At 39.2% G+C, this 15,784-nt stretch overlaps 1 protein-coding gene across 1 annotated transcript; it reads right to left on the bottom strand.

The window, feature by feature from the left end:
* Positions 1-9,801: 9,801 nt before the first annotated feature.
* Positions 9,802-13,143, bottom strand: GDF2 (growth differentiation factor 2). The gene is made up of 2 exons (XM_082765418.1): positions 12,701-13,143; positions 9,802-10,962 (listed from the first exon to the last, which is right to left on the bottom strand). The coding sequence occupies exons 1-2, from the start codon at positions 13,044-13,046 to the stop codon at positions 10,022-10,024; spliced, it is 1,287 nt and encodes a 428-aa protein (XP_082621544.1). The 5' UTR covers positions 13,047-13,143; the 3' UTR covers positions 9,802-10,021.
* Between the last annotated feature and the right edge of the window lie 2,641 nt (positions 13,144-15,784).

Raw genomic sequence — 15,784 nt, 5'->3', positions numbered from 1 at the left:
GGCACACTTTGTTGGTGTCTTGAGCAATGCCTGCCTGAAACAAAAATCAGCCACTCACATGAACAAAGTTTAGTGCAGTCCTCTTTCTGGGTCATTTAGTAGTAGGAATGAAAGAATTTTGGGAAGCTCCTTCCTTTAACATGTTTGTATAGGGATAGCCTAGTCTATATACGCAGGTTCTATTTCATCCCATGCTTGATTTGTGCCTGTGTGTATGTAAGTGTACAAATGATGGAAAGTTAAACATATTCGTGTGACCTTTTTCTACCCATATAATGAGTTTTCAGAAAATGTCAAGCACTATATAAACTTTCTGGGTATGAAAAATATTTATTTATTTATTTATTTATTTAAAACCTTAACCATAGATGATCTGTAAAGTGGTGAATAAAAGTGTTGGAAACCTGAGAAACAGTTTAAGCAGTTTAGCCTGTTGTGCCTCTTTGAGTCTACTTAAAATTTCAAGGCCTGTGGTGTTTGTCAAAACTGACTGGAAATTCTATATTCATATATGAGGAATAAGAAAGTATGACATTTAAATGTTATGAAGATTTCCTTATCTGTGTGCACTGCCTTTGTTGGCATTATACTAAAGATTAAAAAATATATATATCCAACAAAAGGAACAATTAAATTGTTCTAAGAGTCCATTAAAGATAGGACTGCTCTATGGCAAAAGCTATAAAACATGATGCTATAATCACAGGTATCTGCGATAACCAGGCTGTGCTCTCATTTTCAAAAATTAAATCCTAGTTTAAAAAATGTAGCCAATTACTTTGTCAAAGGAGAGGACTGGGATATAGCTGGAATTTTTGCTGGTAATGTAGAAATAAGTAATTAAGCTCCAAGTTTGCCACAACATTTTGCGTGCCTGATTGGTAGTGAAACAGTGAGATTCAGACTTGTCGCATCTTTGTAGTCTGGTGTGTGCATACGTGTGTGTGTTGGCTGCTCTGTGTTGTGACAATGTGTGATACCCACCACAGAGCTGACTCCAGGACATTATCACCAGCTTGAATTGCTCTTCTTGCTTTCTTCTCGCAAAGGATAATCCAGTATTCCAGGGCAAAAGTAGCTGGGATAAAAATGCTCCAGCAAAACCACACTTTGTCCAGAAATTGACATTTGAGCTCAAGGATTTATTGCCAGAGCTGAATTAATTTCTCATGTGGACAATACAGTGGACAGGGCTTCAAAAAATGGGCTTCTGTTTCTAGCTCTGCCACTACCCTACTGAAACGACTTTGGGCAAATTGATTTCTATTGCTTTTCTAATCCAAGACTCTTCTGTCTGTTTAGTTTGTAAAGTCTGGGGGGCAAGGGATCTCTCTTGCTACACTAATGTCTACCACATACGCTGCACTTACTTCCAATGTCAGACTGTGCCTCTAAAGGCTGTTAACACAGGAATAATTGTGCACACTGCAGCGTATGCTAAGACAATTAGTTCAACAGGCAAAATATTGTACTTCATAAATCCCCAACGTAATTCTTAAGCACCATGCACTCTGTACACTGTCTAAAGCAGGGGACTTTCAAAATAAAACCACTAGGAGCTGTGGTACATAGTTGTATCACATGTGATCTTAATTCTGACACTTCACGTTGGAGTGCTTAACTCTTTAACCGTAATTCACTATTAGCATTTTTTTCTGCATTCCACCATCTTTCAATTAACTTGAAAGTGAAGATATAGATTAACTAATTTTGTTTTGATGGAGAACAAAGCATAACAATTAAGAAGAAAAAAAAAGTGAGATCTAAAACAATGACATAAAAATGTGTAAACATGAAAGAGAGATTCTGCCTGCTGGGCTAGGGGGTTGGGTTGTTTTGTGGGTCCCCTTTTCTTCTTTCTTCTTTCTTCCTTTACTCCCACTGGGTGCTGGAGGAGGGCATGCCCAGAAGCCAAGGAGCAGGGTTGCAAAATGGATCCATTGTGACAGGAATTGGGAAAAAAAGTACAATAATCCATGTCCCTAAGAATATGTCAAGATGGATCTCTATTTCTGTCTGTCTGTGCAGTAGCTCTGAGCATACAACTTTCTATCCCACAAAAAAAAGAGAATGACATTGCATGTTTAGAGAGTGTACATAGTACTTTCCTTTTCAATCCTTCAGTACATAGTACATAATGGCCACCTATAATTATATGAAAATATTTACCAAGTATGAATTAATGGTGCAAAAATTTAAAGTATTTGCTATCAAAACTGGAGAAACTCAAAGTTTCTGGATTTCATGTAACTTCATTCTGCTAAGTAAATCACAGTAAATCTTCAAAAACCTTATTTTTTTTTTTTTCTAGAAGGGCCTTCTTTTACACTGTATTCTTCTCTGTGACTTTCTACTTTTAGAATAGACATAACTTGAAAGGACAAAGGTTTACTCAAATTATCTCATTTTCAACCTTCTGTGCAAAGGGTAGCATAGAATGTTATGAGTGTTTTATATGAGGTGTTAATAGTCACCTCATCTTAATCTGAATATAACAGACATAGATGAATAGCCGTAAGAACCATACTCAGAAAGAAGATAGCAATAAACACTGATCATTTTTGATCAAGATACGTGCCAGATAGTTATCTTCCCTAGCTAAATAGGTTCTATATATCCTACATTAAATTCATTATATGATTTTTTACTTAGCATTTAAGGAATTAGTTTCACAGATTTACAATATTCTTCTCTACTTTAGGCATATTAAGAGGCTAAAAATCTTGAAATAACCATTTCCTCCCTGTGATTTTTGTGGAATCATAAGATTAAAACAGGAACTCTTTTCTGTTTTTCACATATATATTGTGCATTTTATTGTGTTCTAAAGATTTTCATATCAGGAAGACTGGAAAAGGTAGCTGAGGTTTATACAAAGCTAGGATTTTGAGAAATATGCATAAGATTATGATTAGTTTCACCCAGTAAAATCCAAGATATGGAAACACTCCATACTGCAATATATTCCTCAAGTTCAGATACATGTTCGTCCTCATGTTTTTTGCTATTGCCCTTTATCTCTAGCACACTGAAACAAACCTCGTTTCACATTATAAATGTAAAATAAATGCTTTCTCAACATGTATGAATTAAAAGCTAGGACAGTGGAAAAGTTTCACACTGGATCTTTTCAGTGATCTCTGATTTCTTGTGCCCTGAATTCAATGTGATATGTATCACTCATTTCTACCTTTGTAATTTTTCATAAATAGTGTTAGAAGGTGAGAATCCTTCCTTATGTGGTGTGGATACTTCAGGCTTTGGAGAAGAACAATTTACTTATTCCTTTCTTCCTTCATAGAACTTAAATTTTTATCAAATATGTTGTGCAATGTTATTCTGTTCATTGAATTCTCAGTATCTAGCATGTAATTCTATCATGAAGTCTAATTTATAATATAACCGAAAGCAAATCAAATTCCTATTTTGATCTTAGTTTTGATCTGAACTCAACAGCTCAGGCCTAGTTCTTGCTTTTATATCTCATAAACTTTCATGACCCTTTAAAATCTGTCCATGAGTATTTCATTTTCTGACTTCCTGTAGCTATGAACTTCCCACATGCTCAGAAAAAAGTCTTTTTTTTTTTTTTTTTTAGATTAGTCTGCCTGGACAGAGTAAATATTTTGGTACTTGTCCGATACTCCCTGTTTGTCATCTGCAGCTCACCATTCCTTTACAGGACCACTATAGATCATTTGGTCACTGACAAGCTGCAGTAGCAGGAAGCTCATCTGAAGGTGGCAGCAAGAGCTGCTTTCTCTCTGGGAGAAATAAATTTTTGAACCTAGAAGCTATGCCAATAGGGTAATGGTGAAATTTGGACACAAACTACTTTTCATTTTAATAGAGCCTCCTAATATAGACATATTTTAAATTATATGTAAGAATTAGAATTAATTTAAAGGTGATATTGGGCTCCTAAATACTGAGAGGTACGGTTTATTAGCTCAATCATGGGACTATGGTAATGAGAATGTTAATGTTTCCAGGACTTTGGTAAGTCTTTCTAGACAAACCTCCCCTGTCTTTTATAGATGTACAAGTCTGGGTCAGTACTACTTCATGGCTGTCTGTGTCGGGCATAACTGAATTGCATAGGTATGGTCTATGGCTTTCTTTTCTCTTCTGTTCTTGCAATGTCTGGTACAAAGAGAACCTTGTACCTGAGAAGGCTTTCTAAGTTGCTTGGTAGTACAAATAACAAATAATATCACCCTAAGATTCTTTTATAACTTCTAAGCTAAAAAAAAGTAATGTTAGGTTTTTGTTCCTAAGTCTTGCAGCTTTTATGCTGTACAAACCTGTAGAGATTAAAATTGAAGCTGGTGGAAGGCTTTTCTTTCTTTCTTTCTTAATGTTGAAAACTTTCCATTTTATGAAAATAACTCTTAAAATTAATAATGATTACATTTGTAACAATAATACCTTAAATCCAAATTATGTTGGATATTATTCTTCTGCCAACCCATTCCCTTCCCTTCCCTTCCCTTCCCTTCCCTTCCCTTCCCTTCCCTTCCCTTCCCTTCCCTTCCCTTCCCTTCCCTTCCCTTCCCTTCCCTTCCCTTCCCTTCCCTTCCCTTCCCTTCCCTTCCCTTCCCTTCCCTTCCCTTCCCTTCCCTTCCCTTCCCTTCTTTAATGTCCAAGAAAGAGAAAAGCAAAGGAATAAAAGAATGAGAAGACAACTTACATTTTTTACTAAAAGATTGGGGAAGGGTAGAGAATGTATATTCCCATTTTGAAACATCCCTAATTTCAGCCAGGATTCATTGTATGATCAGGAACAGGTGGAGAGTCATGGCACAGTTGTAATAAGCTCACATTGACAACTCTGCTGAACTGCCGTATTCTAGATAAGCAGAAAATTCAGGAGGGTTTCAGATAAATATATTGCAGCTATCCAGCCTGAGCTAATTTAAGCACACAGTTTTGCATTTTTGAGAAGTAATTTGTCAACAAAAATAGGAAATAGATGTGCAGTCCTTGGAGAACTGGTGTATTGTGTGTTTGCACTATACTATCTGTATCCTGTAGATCCTACACTTCTAATGGATTTGTTTGTCCAGCATGATGAACCAAAACAGAGTTAACTGATACTAAGTAGTAAATATTAAATATATCATCAGGAGCCCTCCTATCCTTAATATTTGAAAAAGCGAGAACTCCAGTAAGGCCTTTATTTAACTACCAGGTACTGCAAACAGCTTCCACCAAACTCATTCCTAGAGACTGTGCTGCTGATGCCTCTCCAGCTCTGAGGCCAGATGAAAGCCACCCTGCTGCAGGTGTCTACTTCACTGGCCTAAAATGAATGTGCTCGGTATGTCCAGGCAGATGAGCCATTGCTGTCTTAAGCCATAGCGTTTGCCATAAAGAAGTATTTTCTCCACCACTCCACCAGAACTCCACCAGAAGTTTTGGTTCCCAAGCCCCAGACCGCCAGGTCATTGCTTGCTCAGCTCTTCTGGTACACTGGGCCTGTGTCAGGACGTGTGAGTGCTAACAGCAGCACGGCACGGCTCTGGCCAAAGCTTATGTCCTGATGAGGGGACAGACTCATGGCGTCCCATTTTCCAGGGCTACACTGAGGCCCTTCTCCTGCGAGGCTTTCAGCTGACTTATGACTGACTATCCAGCATAAGGTTTGTGATCAGGTACAAAAGAGAAACAGGGCCAGCTTGGCATCAACAGGCCACACAACGGCTCTGAGGCAGGTTTGCAGGATGATACGGTGCTGAGGCAGCCTGGTGGCAACAGTCAGTGCACAAATGGCAGCAGGGCAGTTGAGAGATGTGAAAATAGCAGAAAAGGCTGTGTCCAGCCCAAAGGGAGACAGACTTCCACAAAGACATTAGATTTTAATGCACCACGACATGGGGAATAATGAAAGGCCGTGGCAGCCCAGAGCTGGTGCTGAGGCAGCGTGTGGACCTCTCACAGCCTAAACATGGCACTGAGACAACATGTGAGCCCCTCACAGCCCAGAGATGGCACTGAGACAGCACATGGGCCCTTCACAGCTCTGGCACTGAGACTATGTGGGGATGGGACAGAAATTAGAAAACGTGAGGAATGCTGAAGAGGGCACAAAAATGGCTCAAGGCATTTTGTAGGCCTCAATCAGTGCCGGGGCCGCAGAGGAGATTTGCGTCTCAAGCACATCCAGCTCCACTCTCCTGCCCTGCAGATAAGCAAGAAGAGCTCTTTCACCACCTTGCTCGCCAGAGACTGAAGAAGGACCTGCCCTGTGCTAAACACGACAAATGGTAAGTTGGGGAGTTCAAATGGGTAGAAGGAGGTGGTTAGCTCCAAGATGGCAGCTAGAGGGGAAGCAGAGCTTCTGTTAGTGTTTGAGGACGGGACCTTCCTCACACAGATTGCTCATTTACTACATGTTGTCTTTGCCAGATTGTTCTGTATGCCCTTCTGTACCTTTCCAGTCTTCCCTGCAGTAACAAACATCAATTCAGTGCTGCATATGGGCAGCTACAGTGAGGTGTTAATACCTCCTAGAGTGCGCTATGTGGACCTGCGTGTGCGTGATTACTGTGACCAGGCACAGAGGGAGGCTGGAGGAGACTCAGCTGTGGTCTGGGAGATGTGTTAGAGCACAATTGTGTCTGAAATTATAAGCCTCCTTGAGAGAGAGTCTAAAACCTGTTAATCTGAATTTCAGGAGTTGCCAGTTCTGGGTTAACATTTCTGTATGGTCAAGGATATTTCCAGCATAAAGGTATCTGAGCAGATGCGAGCTGACCACCTCCAGATTCCTATGAGGCTATTGTCTCTTAATCGGTAATCATGAAAATGGAGATCTTTTTGGCTTTTAGTGATCACTGGTGCTGTGTTGTTGTTACGTGATAAATTGCATCTGCTGTTCTTTCGTGTTGAGACATGACACAGAGGATATTTTGCCTACTGCGTACACAGAAAATGTGGGAAGATGTGTAAAAATAGCAACAGTTTTATCTCCTGAACAGCTTCCACCAGCTCATCATTGTATCTATTAAGAATGGAGTGCTGCTGTGCAGCCTTAAAATTGTCTGTGGCCATCAGCTGGTGATTCTGATGTTAAAATGGCCGTTGTTACACAGCTAATGGGTCTGAATAAGAGGAGGTACTTCAGCCACGTGTTTATGTTAAGCAAGTATGATTTGTTTTTAACTGTTCGTGTGCTGGACATTGCACAAGCCCCAACCTGCTCCTCAGTAGCAGCAAGCTGCTGGTCAGTATCCACTGTTTGGTGGCGAGGGGGGCTTTTCTCAGTGTCTGATGGGGCCTGGCTTGATGCAGGTGGCTGGGTGCTTTGCCTGCTCATGTAACCTGTATATTTTCTAGTGCTTTTTGGCCACCTGACTGATTCTTTGCACCCCAAGGAAACTGAAAAGTGAACTTGGGCAATTGTTTAAAATCAAATGTTCAAAACTACATAAATTGGGCTGCTAAATTTACAATGTAAAACCAAACACCAATTTGACACATACTTCAGCCATGCTGTAGGTAGCATCTGTAGTCACGACTGGGTTCTCATTCCTTCTTGACCCTGATCATCACCCTGTGGAAAGATTCATGTTTCAATTTACTGCTATACCAACCAAAATGTTAAGCCTTTGGGAACGTGATCATTAGAGCTGGCTGGAGGAGGAATTTTTGTTGTTGTTGTTGTTGAAATACAAAAGAGACTTGTACTACAGTTTTTGGGAAAAAGTCTATAGAGCTTCACTGGAATTCTGATAGCATAGCTAGGATCTGAAATTTTGAGCCAAAAAAAAATGGCGTTAGATATTTTTATGTTTATTTTTTATTCAAGTAAGTTTGGAAAACAAAGATTAATATTTGACTTCTGAGTGTGACAAAAAGAAAAACTGACTGTAGAGAATTTCTCTCTGTGGGGACTGGTCTTTCTTCTTCCCTACTATTTCATTTTTTCATTTGATTATGGATGAAGTCCTGTGTTCGGTGAACTTGGAATTATAACAAGGACCTTGTGTTTAGATGACTTAAGAGCAGCACACAGTTGCAATTACCTTAACACATGGGTGAATAAGTTTTCTAATGTGTTCACACCACATACTTGTTTGGTGGTTTGTTTTACTTTAAGAGGACAAGTTGTACAAACTTTCATGAGCTTAGGAGACATCAAAAAAACAAGGAGAGAATACGGGGGGGGTCTGAAAGGAATAAGACATAACAACTGTAAGATGACAGAAGCCAGTGGGGAGTGGTAAAATGAGAGGATGTCACTGGAAACCTAAGAGTTTAATGACATGCATCTATGGATGGATGGAGTTTGCATGGACCCAGACCTCAGATCTGATCCAATTGCAGCTCAGTTCTAATGAAAAAGGCTATAAATCAGTCCCAGGATTCTGATGAATCGTGCTTTGTGCTCATGGTCTGTGATATAACCATCAGTTCTCGATGGAATTACAACCATCCTGCTCACACTCACCTGCTATTTTCTCTGTATTAAGTTAACAATAGTAAATAAACTGCATATTAGATTTCAAGCTGAGCTGTTCGTGCCGAATGAATTCGTCTTGCCCACAGGCTGCCTTAATTTAAAACATATGTATTCATTTAAATCATGTTGCTTCCATACATTAAGCTTCTGTTCAGACAATATTCAATATTTTGTACAGACATATAGTTTGGTATGAGTTTGAATCAAAAGTGTTCTCTGATAGATTTTTTTAATTTTTTTTTTTTTTTTTTTTTTTTTTTTTTTTTTTTTTTGTGGAAGGTGGAGTGGTAGAAATGAGGTGGCCCATGAGAGCTTTGTACAGCACTTAAAACTAGCACCTGAAAACAACACAAGACACTGTATTTTCTTGCATGGGCAAAACCTTCACTAAAATCAAAGAAAGTTTTCTTTAAATGCAGGAAAGATGGGATTCTTGTTTAGTGAAAATACAAGTGAAGTCAGGAGGATCATTGTATGATAGTGTATTTATCTCATGCAATAGCATGTGTCCCAAAACATAGACAGGAATTTTCAATTAATCCCATTTCTAAGGCATGAAAGAATTTTGTATGTAAAATAGAGTTTCTCGCAAGAAAAAATAAAGAAAAAGAAAAACACCCTGGTGGAAGACTCCAAAAAAATTATTTAGACCCCTAAAAATGAGTTCTTTTCACAAGTGCTGAGCACTGCCAACCCCCACTGTTGTTGGGATACAGCTCCTAAGACTGGACATTGTTTGACTGCATGTTCTTGCAAAGAAATACTAAGAATATGCAGTAGGTCAAAGTGGCTCTTTATCTTTGTCCAGAGATAAGGGCTGCTGTTCCTCCTAGGAAATAGTGTCTTAGAAGCGGAAGGCTGTGCTTCTTATCATTCAAGTATGTGCCATAAAGGGGTAAAAATAGGGACATTGAGGATAAGAAAGATGAAACCGAGGCACCTGCTACCCACAGAAGGAAACTTGGGAATGAAACAAGATGGAGAGTCTCGTCTGCTTTGGAAATTGCAAAACTTCACTTAGAGGAGTAAATAATTTGTCTTAAAATGATCTGTAAAAGCCGCTGAGATTACTGACATGAGAAAAGGCTTGCAGAATTCAGACTCCTGACTTTACCATGAAGACCAAATTCAGTTCACTGAGTTTTACAAAAGTTGAAAATATCAGAGTTGGATGAAAGAATTGTATTTCTCTGTCTATTAAACATGTACAGGACATCCTCAATCCCATAGGCTGCTTTGAAGATGCTTTGGTTTGTGACCTGAACTGATTTAAGAGAAAAGTTCAAATAAGGTATTCAGATTACATCACTGTTAGAAATAATGCATGGTTCTTTCAATCTCACAAAACTTTAATTCATGATACATAATGCAGACTATTTACAGCAATTGCGATTTTTTAAATGCCAGCTTTCCTTCAAAAGAAGCGGCACCAAACAGCCAGCCCAATGCTGTGCTCCAAACCTTGTTTGCAAGGATTTTCATTTGCATTACTAATGTACAGATTTACAGAGAGCAGAAGGAGGTGTATTCTTATTCTCAGCGCTCCTGCCTTGTATACTACCTGCAGCCACATTCCGCCACTTTCATCCCTTCGTAGTTATATATCAACGTGGGCACCCCAGCATCATCCTTATAGAGAATGGAGATGGAATCCAATTTGGTTGGAACACAGCAGGCCTTAGAAGCTTTCTTCGGGTTTTGGAGGTGCACCAGAGTTTGGACAATAGCGTGTTTTGTTGGGGTAACGTTATCTGTCAGAGGGAAGAAGCAACCTCCTTTGCACTCAAAAGCCTCGTAGTCTTTGGGAGCGATGATCCAGGAATCCCAGCCAATCTCCTCGAAGTTCACATGGAGGGAAGTTCTCCGGCAGTGGTTGGCTCCGATGCTTCTCTTGCTTCTGGAGGAATGCCGGCGGGGTCCAGTGACAGCCTTTCCCTCTCGCGGTTCTTCTTCTTCAGATGAAGTGTTGTTCTTTCCTAATTTATTTAGTACACTTTCTTGTTCATGAACAATCATTTCCCGGAGCTCCACTCTGGTCTCTTTTGTCCCATTGGTGCGGTCATTGGAGAACACTATTAACAGGGGCAGATTTTTATTGTCAGGAGTAACACTGATATCCAGCTTCCCACAAGTGAAACCACCCAGAGCCTTACTCTCAATAACAACCTCTAGCTTGTTTTTAGTCTTCAGTTTGTCTGCCCTGACCCATCTTTTCACAGCGCTGGATACTTCAAACATCTCCCAGCCACAGTCCTGGATATTGTGGGAAACGAGGAAAGATTTTGTGCTTTCTGGGTTTTCCCAGTGGTCTCCATCTAGAACATCATAAATGACCATGTTGCCTTCCAGTCTAGACAGAGACCCAACTTCCCTGTGACAGGAGATAAAAATTCTCAGTTCAGCTCTGGTGATTTCCTCATATCGTGGAATAGAGATGTTGAAGAGCAAGATGTGTTTCTGAAATGGATTTTCTTCTGCTGAAGCTAAAGAAACAACATCTGCAATAGGAAATTAAAACACATGGTTACAGTGCTTCTGACTGTCCAAATAACTTGCTTTTCAAAGATGCAGGATATATTTTGGGAGTGAAATAAGAACATGGTTACCTAGTAATAAAAAAATAATCCTGTCTTCTGGCCAGGTTTCAGGAGCAGGGAGCGAAAAGCCAAAATGGAGGTCCCTGATGGTGGTGGTATTTTCACTAAGATTGGTCAGGTGAGTACAGGGAGGAGTGGAGGGATAGTATCAAGAGTCTGCCTAGAAGAAGGTGTGGGTGATGCTGGTCAATAGTAGGTGAGTAAATAAAGCATCTAAAGCGTCCCGATTTAGCATTTTCCTGAAGAGATTTTTACAGAAAGGATTCTCAAAAAAACAGTGGGAATTTACCACTGATCATCATGCAATGGGATGAGCTTCTCCCCTAGTATGGTGAAGTATAGTACGTACTTGTCTCTTTCTAAGAATTAATTGTGCTGAGGCTTTTGCCTCAGCTGTCTTCAGATAGCTTTGAAAGCAGCTTGGGTTACTGAGAGTTAGGGGAAATAGAAAAGCATTTGAAAAACCTGAATCGAAGCTTGAGGGTCTGTCTAATTTGGCACTTGGTGATAAACAGCCTTTCATGTCTGGGTCTGTTCCAGGCTGGACTCACTGAGCTTGTGTGCTTGTGCGATATATATATATATTATTTTTTTTCCTGCAAGTGTATGTGCAGTACCAGCAGTCTGCCTTGGGAGGGGCAGATATTTGGCTGGAAGATCATACTGGTAATGTTTTAAAGTGATCACCGACTGATGTCTGTTTAATGGTCAATGTAAGATAATTACTCAAGCGTCATTGAGTTTTAGGGCAATTTTAATTGGCTACTTTTGACACTTGGCTACTTTTTACACTTTTTCAGTGTTCACCCTCTAAAGAAGTCTGAGAGGAGAGTGAGATGTGGGAACTGTAATCTAGCTGTTATACTGTCTAGCTGTAATCTAGCTGTCATACTGTTAAGGTTTCTTTCCATTTCAGGACTAGGGTCACTGATTTGAGGATTTGGAGATCCCTATAGTGCTGTTACCTGCATATGTCTATTTTGTATATAAACAGATTCTCCCTGTCTCATTTCTATCCCAAGAATTGCATTTACTTATAACTATTTTTTACTACTTCTTTATGTAGAGCTTTTAAAAATCTATTTATTTTTACACAGATCTTGATCTTTTATTGTTGTTGAGACAAGCTTGACTTCCACTTTCCCTGTAAATCTGCCTGCCTAATCCAGAATCTGTGGGGAGCAGTGCTGTTCCTTGCTTGGATCCATAGCAAATTTCTCAGCTGGCTACTGTGTTTTTAAGGATGACAGGAGCCTACCAGAAAGGTAAAAAGCTACCAGAGCTTTATTGCATGGATATCTCAGTTATAGATGATCAAAAGTATTCTAACACAGAAGCTCAGTGACAAATCTCTAGCTCGGAGAAACATGGTTCATGTAAATGCTGTATTCAGGGCATTGACTCAGTTGATGCATTTGAGAAGAGAATATTGTACATCAAAGAAGAAAACTTAAGGTAATGGTATTTTTTAAAGATGAATGAAATGATGGAGCAAGACTACAGTCCAAAATTTTAACCTGCTTAGTTTCTAAATAATCTGTGGACACTCAGTTTCCTCAGAAATTCAAAATAATCTGAGTAACTGCTGTCCATATAATTCTTCAAAAATTCTAGTCCACATATGCAGGACTTCTCCTACCTTCAGTACTGAAGCTCCTCACAATGTTGGATGCGGGGATGGAGGACTTGTCCGCAGTATATCTGTTGTATAAATCAATCATGAATTGTGGTGGTTCTTCCTTGGTCTTCACTTGTGAGGGGACCCTTGATAAATTCAAACTCCTTAGTAAATCCATCTTCATATTCTCCAGGAAAGATTTAAAGTCAAAATGGGTCTCCTCTTCCACTTCCCCAGGATCGTGAAAGGGTGCATCAGACTTTCCCATAGCTGATAACTTGTCCCAGTTTTCCAAAGGCTTGCCTCGTGTCAGACAGGCAATGATATTGAAAACAGACAGTGCAGCTAATACTCCAAAATAATGCATTTCTTATATATTTACTTTCTGATGGAGAGACGAGAGGACAGGGGTATTTTAGCTGATTAAAAATGTTGTACTATTACAGACAGAGGAAAGGAGATGGAAGGCAAACAACTGGAATGCCCTTTGCAAATAACTTTCTTGTGTTCTTTTCGCAGTCTGCTTCAAACCCCAGCCTCTTGTCAGTTGTCAAGCAGATTGGTTGTACACTTGCCCTTATCTGAGTCATTGATGCCATGCTTCAGCTTCTGTTATCTAGCAAAGCTCTTAGTTAATGAAGATTCTGTAAACATCTGACAAACACATATGGCTGTTGGGAAGGACATTGTATATTGTAAAGAATCCACATTTCACTTAAAGGTCATCATTGCTTAATTACACTCTTTTTATCATTTCCTTTCCAACACAGACAGAAGCTTTCTTAGGGACGTGGAGGATTACACAGTTTTCATCAAGACTAGAAAACAGAGATCTAGAACAAAATTACTCTATTGGCTGTTAGTAAATAACATCTCACAAATCTCTGTCATGGTCCCTTAACCTGCCATCAGAAAATCTCCAGTAATTTGATGGAGACCTGCGATTCTGCAAGACATGATCTCATGCCATTGCAAACAACCTTAAAACTTAATTCGTTTATCAGCTAAGAGCTATTATTTGTACATAGTGAAATATCTGTTTTGTGTCAAGTTTGCTTCGTGCTGTTTGCAGGCTTGTCCATTTGCAGTTTGATTCCTTTGGTAGATGGGAATTAATTATTGTTTTTATAGTATCTTACGTAATATATTTCTTAGATTCTTGATGGTCATTCCAGTCCCAGAGCAACCAGTCATTATTTTGGTGACCTCAGAATAAAGACAGAACTAGGCCTTCAAGGCTAGGTGGAAAGTAAGAGGTCTCTGTGAAGATTATCTATGCAGATAATGTTACCCATGAAAAGAAGTGGCCAAGAGAAAAATACAAGTTTGATGATATCATTTCTCATGATACAGAGGAAAATAAAAAGTGTATTTATAAGCAAAAATGGCACTTGTTATTTATCTGAATGAATCTCATTATCTAATCATGTTCTGTCAATATTATTAATGCATCATTTTTAATAAGCACAGCTTAATCCACACTGCACAGGTGCCACAAAGTCTGAATAGCACTAGGAGCTCTTACATTAAAAAAAAAAATCACAAAGATACAGACAAGATTTTGTCCTTTCTTCTCTAGATTTGTAGCAGGGCATACACAGTGTTTAAAGTGAGCCCAGACTGATGACCTTGAGGTCTCTTCCAACCTAGAAATTCTGTGATTCTGTGATTCTCAAATGCTCACTTTTGTATCTGTTCAGTTGACAACTGGGATCCGACAGTCTGGTAAACTATGTTCCTAACCTGGAAAGTGAGAAAGGATTGCTTTGCACTGATCCTGTTCTCCTGAATTAGCAAGATTGTTATGTATCAGGTATCTTCTACCTGTGTGCAAGAGCCTGATGGCTTGTGTTTGGCTAAAGCATAACTTTTCAAGGGTCTCCAGAATATCTGAAGATATCAAAAACTGGAGTTTTTTGTTGTTGTTGTTGTTGTTTTTTGTTTGTTTGTTTGTTTGTTTGTTTTTTGTAGCACTTTTTTCCAGAAGACCATCACTCACACTTAAAAAATTTCTGGTACTTCATTTATTGTTTCATTGTGTCTGCCTTCACCTTCTAGACACTCGTTCTTTCCTGCTGGCTTAAGGAGCCCCACAGTGCAGGCATTTCCCCCCCATCAAAGTACTTGCACAGTGTAATCAAGTTACTTCTCAGTTTGCTGTCTTATAAAATAAACCGTTCCAGAATATATTTTCCAGAACGTGTCTAAAAATGCACCGACTCTTCTTGTTTTCCCTGTGTCAGAATTTCAGTGCCTTTTTGAAAAGGTGAACCATGTGAGGCTACACATGTTTTTTCTAGTCCACCAGTACCACATGCAAAAATAAAATCTCATTTTCTTCTGGGGTTTGCTCCACTGTGCATCTTTTAAGGCTTTCATGTACCTCTTTTTACGTAGTAGCATCACTGTGGATGCTCATATAATGCTATAAGACCATGACAACCACCAAAACTGTTTGAAAAGTCATGATTTTCAAGGGTGCAATCTTCTGCTCAGGAGGAACAACCTCCATTTCTTGTGCCTAGGTACAAAGTTCTGCATCTGTCTACCTTGAAATGAGTTTTGATTATATAGAGTGTGGCTAAATCAAGACGTCTATACAAATACTCCTCTCCTAAACACTCCTATGCAGATGCTGTGGATGTTGTCATATAAAGACTTCCAGTTCATATACGAAGATGTCACATAGTGTCAGGCCAAGTGTCATCTTTGCAGAAACTTTACAACGAACAGTTTCATTCAGTGACAATTGCTTTTGAAAGCTGCTCTTTGAGGTTTGGCAGTGAGACAGTTGTTAATTCATTTGATAAACAAATACATTTATATTGTCCAGTGGTTTCTTCTAATTGTGCTGCCTTGTGAAAGTGAAGTGAAACAGTCCACAAAAACCTAAGTGCATTCTATCTGTTGCTTTTACCTCTGACAATTAAATTGTGATCTCAAAGAATGAGATGAATTTTGGTTTAGAAAAAAATGTCCTTTAAACTTCGCTGACTAGTATCAGCTGTTTTCCTGGCTTATCTGTCTTTAATCATGCAATATTACTATATCCTCAATTCTGTCAGGATTAATTGTGGGATTATCTTGACCTGCTATTTTAAGTGT

Source organism: Aythya marila (assembly GCF_965140915.1).
Source record: "Aythya marila genome assembly, chromosome: 7".
NCBI classification, from domain to species: domain Eukaryota; kingdom Metazoa; phylum Chordata; class Aves; order Anseriformes; family Anatidae; genus Aythya; species Aythya marila.
Note: the sequence above shows the minus strand (reverse complement) of the source record. Positions and strands in the feature narration are given on the sequence as shown.

Bases quoted from the DNA above. Each gene is read 5' to 3' on its own strand.
- GDF2 (XM_082765418.1), bottom strand. From the start codon at position 13,046: ATGCATTATTTTGGAGTATTAGCTGCACTGTCTGTTTTCAATATCATT. The intron at 10,963-12,700 runs GTAGGAGAAGTC...TTCCTATTGCAG, and splicing joins GAGGAGCTTCAGTACTGAAG to ATGTTGTTTCTTTAGCTTCA.